Consider the following 9,437-nt stretch of genomic DNA (forward strand, 5'->3'; position numbering starts at 1 on the left):
CTTCGAACCTGTGCGATCCTCCTGTCTCAGCCTCCCAAGGGGGTGATTACAAGCATGCGCCACCACACCCCGCTTATAATGAAAGCATCTTATCTTTAAAAATGTACTTAATGTAGTGCCAATGCCGATGCAGAGGTACTAAGGAATTCCGAGACTACATGGAGAATGAAGATATTTGACCTTGTAAATATCACATACTACTAATATAGCCAGTGCTCTATTTAACAAAGCATGGAAATAATGATGAACCAGAGCCAGCGAGGCTGGGACCAGGGCCAGCTCCACCTCGAGGCTGGGACTGGAGCCTGCTCCACAGCGAGGGCCAGCGGGTCCCTGCAACCGAGTGGGCAGGAAGCACTTGAAGCTGCCGCTGTTTCACCTCATCTCTCCGCAAATTCCCAGATCCAAGTGGCCTCCATTAAAAAAAAAATTGGTTGTAAGTGGAGCATCTCGTCAAAGTTACTCACCTTCTGGCTTTCAGGATTTCAGTATGTGGGAATCAGTATGGAAAATAAAATAAGGACTTCCAAGGAAGAAAGAAACTGTAATTGACCAGTAGAAACTCTAATACATTATTGGTGGGATTGCAAATTAGTGCAACCACTTTGGAAAACAATATGGAAGATCCTTGGAAGAATGAAAATGAACATGCCATATGATCCAGCAATACCACTTCTGGGTATCTACCCAAAAGAACAAAAACCAAAAATACCAAACTAATGCATGAGTATTTATGGTCATAGCTGTACAACTCACCATTGCCAAACTATGGGACCAGCCAAGATGTCTTTCAATGGATGAGTGGATTACAAAATTATGGGATATGTACACAATGGAATTTCACCCATCCATAAAGGGGAGCAAAATTATGGCAGTTACAGGGAAATGTCACAAGAAATAAGAAATCGGATGCTTTCCCTAATATGTGAAAGCTAGGGAGAAATAAGTAACAGGAAGAGCTCTAGATGAAGAAGGAGATCCTATAGAGAAGCAATTAAGGTGAGCTATCTGAGGGGATGGGAGGGGGAAGAGGGAAACTCTTTAAAGCACATGATGTTCTTGAACAAATATATCAAAGTCAACCACTAAGCCAAGCATGGGAAGGAGGGATGATGTTCTTAAACAAATATATCAAAGTCAACCACTAAGCCAAGCGTGGGAAGGAGGGATGGGGAGGGAATGGGATGGGAATTGGGTAAGGGCTAATTGGGTGATGTGTGCATCTATGTCTCCACCATCTTGCATCACATCAAGATGTATGACTACAATGCACCAATAAAAATTTATTTTATAAAAAGAGGTACACAGTTGCTATTGCCTAACATATAGATTCAGATGAATGACTAAAATGTATGTAAAAGTAGTCCCACCAGATGTCACATGGATTTCCTGAGAACTTAGTATGTTTTTAGTCACACAAGACGAATTTGGAGATACAGGATGTTTTAAGAAAAAGAAACTCAACGGTCCTCCATTAATATGAATGAAACATTAATGTATTGTGTTAAGTTTGCACTTCAGCAAAGCAAGTACTTTTTATTCAAATTGCTTATTGCAATATTTAATTTTTCTTATCTTTGAATAACTGCCCCCCATTTATTTCTTAACAGATAGCTCAGAAAGTACCTAGAATGTTTTGTTTTGATATTCTGACTAGGGCTTTAATTAACTTCCTATCAATAATACCTTTCTAAATGTTTATTAAGTAACACCTCAGCCCTTTCTTGCAATCTGTGTACCCTCACTCTTCCCACCCCCACAAATACACAACCAATTCAGTCAATGTGTATTCAAGTTCTTCTATTATATATACTGGGCATCATCCTAAAAATATAGCCCGGCTTCAAAGATTAGCTGAGCAGGGTGTGTTGGCACACACTTGTAATCCCAGTACTTGGGAGGCTGAGACAGGAGGCTTTGAAGCCAGCCTCAGCTACTGAGTGAGGCTCTCTGAAACTTAGTGAGACCCTGTTTCCAAATAAAGTATAAAATAGGTCTGAGAGTATAGCCCAGAGATAGAAAACCTCTGGATTCCACCCCTAGTACCAAACAAAAGAAAAAAAGATGAGCTGAGTTTATGCAATTTCCCTCAGAGATAATTTATAAAATGTGATTCAGGAAGATTTTTAGAGTTGACTTTGCATCTTAGAGTTGGGATAGCTTTGACCGTACATGGTTATTCTTGAAGATTATATAACTCAACTATAAAATCACTTGTACCTGTTTTTTTCCAAGAACAACTGTGTAATCATTCTGTAATGACTCTGAGGTCATCCGAATCTGGTCATTCCTGAACAGATTCTGATGCGATCTGTTCTACGGCAATGGTTCTTCCACTTCCAGGTCATATTTAGTAATTCCTATTTTGCTCTGAACCAGTCATTTCCTCTAACTTTTCATGTTCTTTCATATATATATATATATATATATATATATATATATATATGACTAAATTTTTAAACAAGTCTGACAGCAAGTGTTAACATCTAATAATGCACATACCATTTAACTATGCGATTCCCATTTCTGAGAAACTAAATAATAGAAATAGGAGCAATCATATAAAATGAAGTGACTAAGGATGCTGATGATAGCAGTGTGTATCATCACAGAAAAAAAAACCCTAAGGCAGCTTTGCTATGCAACAATAGAGAAACAGTTTAATATTTTAAGATTCAAGCTTAGCACAATGGTATACCCAACCCTGGAAGCCCAATACTTGGGAGGCTAAGGTAGGAGGATGTCAGGTTTGAGGCCAGCATGCACAACTTAGTGAGATTCTGTTTCAAAATGAAAAATAAAAAGGAATGGGGGTTAGAGCTCAGAGGTGAAGCACACCTGGGCTCAATCCCCAGTACTGTCTTGGGAGAAAGGTTGATTCCATGAAGGTTCTGGAAGAGTTCCCAGTGGAGAAGAGGGTAATGCAACTCAGGAACAATGGGGTCCTTGGCTTACGTGATGGAAGCCTTGAACTCGCCATTCTCCCGTCTCAGCCTCCCAAGTCCTGGAATTACAGGCATGTGCCACCACATCTAGTTCTCTACTCTCTTCTATAAAAGCAACACGTTTTGATTCCACATGAGAACAAGAACATGTAGTATTGCTTTTCTCCAGTCTGATTTATTTTAATAAATATCCTCCAGTTCCACAGATGTTGCCACAGATGACAGGATTTTATTCTTTTTTTTTTTTTTTTGAGGGGGCTCCTGAAGGCTAATCCCAGGGACATTCTGCTTTTAAACTACACTCAAAACCCTATTTTATTTTTTATTTTGATACAAGGTCTCCCTAAATTGCTTAGGGTCCCAATAAGTTGCTGATACTGGCCTTGAACTTCCAATACTGCAGTCTCTGCCTCCCAAATACTGGAATTTCGGGCATGTGCCACCAGGCCCCCTGCTGTGTGTTGGACTTATTATTTTGATGGCCATCTAATATTCCATCATGTGTATGCATGTATATGTGTGCATAGACATATGTATATACATATCTATATATGCCTACATATATGCATATACCATATATATGCATACATATATATGGTATATGCATATGTATATATGTTTCTGCATACAAATATACATATGCTTTTTTTATTCATTCATGTGCTAATAGAAACCTTCATTAATTCCATATCTTAGTTACTATGAATAGTGCCACAAAAAAACATGGGAATGCAGGACCACTTGGTATGCTAATTTAGTTTTCTTTGGATATATATTCAGAAATGGAATAGCTGCTTCATAGAGCAGTTCTATCTCTAGTTTTTGGAGGAAACTCCATGTTTTCCATAAGGGCTATATTAGTTCACACCCCCAGCATTGGTGTAGAAGAATTCCCTTTTCTCCATAGCCTTCCTGGCACTCTTTTGTCTTTTTGATAATAGCCTTTCCAACTGAGATGTTATCTTATTTTGGCTTTGATTTGTATTTTACCTGATAGTAACTTCTGTGGAGCTCTCTTTATATTACTTCTCCTCTTTGACCCTTTGTATGTTTTCTTTTGAGAAATGTTTTAACTATTCCTACAAATGTATGTTTCTTAATTTGCAACAAATCCCCCAGTTCTAAAAGGATAAATTTTAGCTATAGCCTTAACTAAATATCTACACTTTACATTTGTAATTTTAAAACACTGAAATTATGATAAGATATTGGATGAGATACTCAGGTTTTTTTTTGTAATTCAGTACACATTTCTTACTGATTAGAACTTTTGTAGAAATTATTCTGGCTTGGGTCTCTTTCTCACTTTAGGAAGTACAATCAAATAAGCACAATTTATCTTTTTTTTAATGACTAATCTTATCAAAATGCTCCAATATTAGTATCCAGCACATACATTTTCAGGAAGCATGATAAAATTCTTGGAAATTTAGAAAAGGAATTATGCAGGCCCCTAAACTTACCATAGAAATGTTTGTTTAGACCATATTCTTAATCACAAAGTGTTCTGCTTTTTTTCTTTAAAAAAAAAACATATCGAAGTTCTGGATAATAGCATTTTAACTTATATTTTGCCAAGCCATCCTAGTCTTCATTCAAGAAAGTCATAAGTTTACCTTTATAATGAAGTCCCAGCTACTTATAGTTATGTGGAAACTCAGTACTGTGTCTCTTAAGACAAGAAAGACAAACTCCCAAGTCCTTTCTTCCTCCACAAAGGCTGTCACATTGTAGTCTCCTTCTTTGCTCATCTAAGTTTTCTCCTCCTTCATCTGGAGTCCCTCCAGTGTCCCTCTTTTGTCTCTAGCTTCCACATATTGGGAAGAACATAGGATGTTCTCCCGAATATGTCAAATTTCATAGCAGCTTAAAATTTCTAATGTTTAGGGCTCAGGGATGTAGCTCAGTGGTAGTGTGTGAAAGGATTTGCAAAGCTGTGGATTTGATCTCCAGCAAAACACACATACACACACACACACACACACACACACACACACACACTCACACACACACAATGCACACACTAACAAAACTTTTAAAAATCTGATTTGGGGTCTGACTTTTGTCATTAGAGATTAGTTTGCCTATATTGCAATGGCCCCAACATTTCCTTTTAGTTTTAGAAGGGAAATTATTTTGAAAATACATAGATTAGGAACTTTATCCTGTCTATAATCTTAGAGAAAATATTAACAAATTAATTTAAATATAGATGACATTTAGATAGTTACATGAATAAATGAAAATATTGATTCAGGTCAGTGGTGTGGTTGTGTGATTCAGGGGGTTTCTGTTATAATTTAAAAACAATATTTTCAATATAGACGTTTTAATTATAAAAATAAAAAGCAGACCAGAGTTCTAGTCCACTGTTAATTATGTATCTAATAAAATACCTTTATGTCTACTTTATTTTATTTTCTGCCGTGCTTGGGATCAGGGCTAGGTACCTAGTAGGCAAATACTCAACTACTATGCCATACCTCCCAGCCCTGGAAAGATGTTTATAAAAATATATTTAAAATACAAGCTGGTCATGGTGGCGCGCGCTTGTAATCTCAGCATTCCTGAGGCAGAGACAGAAGATCTGGGTTCACGGACAGCCTCAGCTACTTAGTGAGGCCCTTTGCAACTCAGTGAGACCCTTTTTCAAAATATAGAATAAAAACAATCGGGTTGGGGTATAGTTCAGAGGTAGAATGCCCTTGGGTTCCATCCCCAGTACTGCAAAATAAATAAAAAATAAATAGCAATAAACCATACATTCACAAGTGCTTTTATGTTTTGTGGGGGTGGGTCTAGGGCTCATATGATTTTTACTATACTTTTATTGTAAGACGAATATATTGGTCTATCTCTTTAAGATTTTTGTTCATACTTGACCTTTTTTATATAGTCTCTGGTTAGCAGTACAAGAACACAATAAAGAGAATCACTAATTTTTAAGTAATTTATTGGATGGCGTCATGTTTACTCCAATACATAGTTTAATAGAAACTGTAAACTGTTGCAAACAAAAATGAAGCAATGTGTCTGAACGTAGCCTGCTGCTCTAACTTTCCAGGAAAACACCTTCTTGCATTTCTGAATTTTTCTCCTAGGATGTTTTCCAGCCTGAGTATGGCTAAATTCTTTGTTTAGATTCTCTTTAGTGGAGGAAGGATTGAGCCCGGGGCTCATTAAGGATTAATTCGTGCAGAATGGATCTTGGTGATTTTTCTCAAAGTAGGAACAAATTTTTTTCTCTAAAACAGTTTTTCAAAAACTCCGAAGAGATGCTTCTAGGGACATGTGTAAGTTGAGTTTTATCTCAGCACATTTTCCCTTGCAATGTTTTAAAGTTGACAACTCATGTTGCAATTAGCCATTCATTGCATCATATCTTAGCATGTTTATTACATCTAAGGATATTACGTGCATATATCACGTAGATTCTTCAGCTTGTATCTCTTTAACTGAGATTTTGTAACTGCCAGTCTGAAGTCAGCTCAACAGCTTTAACCTTTTGTGGCACCAAAGCCATTTTATAACTCTCCAATCATCAAAACCTAACATCACTGGAGAAAGAAAAGAACCTTGCTGCCTACCTAGGAATAAAGCTACCATTATTCTGGAGATTAATGGAGTCAGGATAAAGGCCAAACCCGACAGAGCCCGTGTTCTACTTGACCCTGTAATCATTAGGCACTGGACTGGGAGAGCCCAGGACAGCTGCCAACTTTGACTTTGCAGTGCACTCAAGAAAGTATGCAGTCGGTAGGCATTCTCTTTCCTAAGCAAAAACCATGTTTTTGGAAATTCCTGTTTTAAAACTTATTGGCATAATCTCCTTCTGTGATTTGGGGGTGAGCTTAAAGATAATCATCTCGAATACAATACATTTTGTAAAAATTCAAGAAAAATCCGAAAACCATCTTGATTTTTTTTCTCCCCTTTTTTTATGGCACAGAGCAAGCGGGAAGTTACTTAGCGAGGTTCCGGGTCTCCTGGTGCCCCGCCCGCCCTCGCCACCGCAGCTCCGGGCACTTGGTCCCCGGGTGAACGGGTCCTGAGCAAGGCAGCCGGGTGCATCGCTCCAGCCGCGCCGCCCGCCGCGCATCTGTCCTTCTCTCCTGACTCCGCCCCACATCTGTCCGGACCCGCCTCGCGTCAGCGCTGACCCACTGCGCGGCTGCCAGTCAGTCCCTCCGGACCTGCCGCGAGCCTCGAGCTGCCGAAATCACCGCACGTCACTCGGTCCGTACCCGGTGGGCATCTCGGATATCTGGGCGGTCCCCGGTTCCCCGCGCGTGTGTCTGTCTGTCTGTCTCTGTCTGATCGGCTGTCTGCAGCCTGCCTGCGGGGCCCGGAGCACCAAGTGTCTAAGCGTGCCCTTTCTCTGACGCTGAGTGCGGGCGGCCTTAGTGACTGCGAGCCCGCCCGGGACCGGCCTGGCAGCGGCGGAGGAATACACACTGGGCCCCTGCCCTGAGTGATCACTGGCAACCGACCCGATGGGAGCCCGAGGCCTGTGCCTATGCCGAAAGCCCGTGGCGAGGCCTCTGTCAGCAGTGATAGATGGGAGGGGGGCTCCAGCTGCTCGGTGATATATATATATATATATATATATATATATATATATATATATTATTTTTTTTAATAGAAAGGGGAAGGGAAATTACGTTCCTAACACTGGCTTTTGAGATTGATTTGAAATCTGAACGGGTGAAAATCTTAAGTCCTCTTGGGGAGAACAGATTCGTTGGGGAAGGGAGGGGGGGCATAATGTCTGATGCGTTTGTTCTGAGCCTGCTGACCAGCTGTTTCTGAACTTCATTTGCTCAGCCTCAGCCTCCGCAGTGATTCTGAGCCTGCATTGAGCTCGCCTTTGCCGGCCTTGGCCGTTTCTGTTCGCGAACAGCTGTTTGGCCTATAGACCAGAGAAAGCAGCCTTGTTCTCTCCCAAGGGAGCCTCCTCTCTACTGTCAACCATGTTTAGAGAGATGGGCAGCAATGAGCCTCTTCCTGCTAGCAAGAAAAAGAAGTACCTCAAAGCTGCCCTGTATGTGGGTGACTTGGACCCAGATGTCACCGAGGACATGCTCTATAAGAAGTTCAGGCCTGCCGGTCCCCTGCGCTTCACCCGAATTTGCCGTGACCCGGTGACCCGCAGCCCCCTGGGCTATGGCTACGTTAACTTCCGCTTTCCCGCGGATGCTGAGTGGGCCCTGAACACCATGAATTTTGATCTGATTAACGGCAAACCATTCCGCCTCATGTGGTCACAGCCAGATGACCGCCTAAGAAAGTCTGGCGTCGGCAACATATTCATCAAAAACCTAGATAAGTCCATAGACAATAGGGCTCTGTTTTATTTATTTTCTGCTTTTGGGAGCATCCTCTCCTGCAAAGTCGTGTGCGATGACAACGGCTCGAAGGGTTACGCCTATGTGCACTTTGACAGCCTGGCCGCTGCCAACAGGGCCATCTGGCACATGAACGGCGTGCGCCTCAACAACCGTCAAGTGTACGTGGGTCGCTTTAAATTCCCTGAAGAGCGAGCTGCTGAAGTCAGATCCAGAGATCGAGCTACCTTCACCAACGTTTTCGTTAAAAACTTTGGAGAGGACATGGATGACGAAAAGCTGAAAGAACTTTTTAGTGAATACGGGCCAACCGAGAGCGTTAAGGTGATAAGAGATGCTAGCGGGAAATCTAAAGGCTTTGGGTTTGTGAGATACGAGACGCACGAGGCCGCCCAAAAGGCTGTGCTAGACCTGCAGGGGAAGTCGATTGATGGGAAAGTCCTCTATGTGGGGCGAGCGCAGAAGAAAATTGAACGCCTGGCTGAGTTGAGGCGGAGATTTGAACGGCTGAAACTCAAAGAAAAGAGTCGTCCTTCAGTGGTGCCTATCTATATTAAGAACCTGGATGAGACTATGGACGAGGAAAAGCTGAAGGAGGCGTTTTCTTCATTTGGATCCATTAGCCGAGCCAAAGTGATGATGGAAATGGGTCAGGGCAAAGGCTTTGCTGTGATCTGCTTCTCTTCCTTTGAAGAGGCTACCAAAGCGGTGGATCAGATGAATGGCCGAGTAGTGGCCTCCAGGCCCTTGCATGTAACCCTGGGCCACGCCAGGCGCAGGTGGTGAGAACCCGGATGTTCCACTTCTTTCAGCCTTAGCTGGTGCCTACTTCCTTTGGGCTCCTTTGTGATAAGGGGTTATTTGATGCCAATTCACAGGTTTTAAGTGAATACACTTTCTTTTGAGAACAGAATGAAACTAGAAAGCCTTGTTCATTGGCGTGGAGAACCTAATTTCTAATTGTAAACTCGTCATTTTGTACTATTTTTTGATATAATGTCTTTAGGATTATGTAAAGTTTATTCCACATTTTTCCTCAACAGCCAAGGTGAGGCAATTGCTTGACTCTATCTCCCACTTTATTTCAATAATAGTAAATTTCAGTTCTGTCATGCCAATGTTGTCAGAGTGGTCCTTACAATTAAAC

At 41.3% G+C, this 9,437-nt stretch overlaps 1 protein-coding gene across 1 annotated transcript; it reads left to right on the forward strand.

Annotated features, from left to right (window-relative positions):
• Positions 1–7,915: 7,915 nt before the first annotated feature.
• PABPC5 (poly(A) binding protein cytoplasmic 5) lies at positions 7,916–9,076 on the forward strand (the record flags this gene model as incomplete). Its single annotated transcript, XM_080719226.1, has 1 exon — positions 7,916–9,076. One exon carries the CDS (start codon positions 7,916–7,918, stop codon positions 9,074–9,076), a length of 1,161 nt encoding a protein of 386 aa, XP_080575352.1.
• Positions 9,077–9,437: the final 361 nt, after the last annotated feature.

This window comes from Muscardinus avellanarius (genome assembly GCF_963383645.1).
Source record: "Muscardinus avellanarius genome assembly, chromosome: X".
In the NCBI taxonomy this organism is placed as follows: domain Eukaryota; kingdom Metazoa; phylum Chordata; class Mammalia; order Rodentia; family Gliridae; genus Muscardinus; species Muscardinus avellanarius.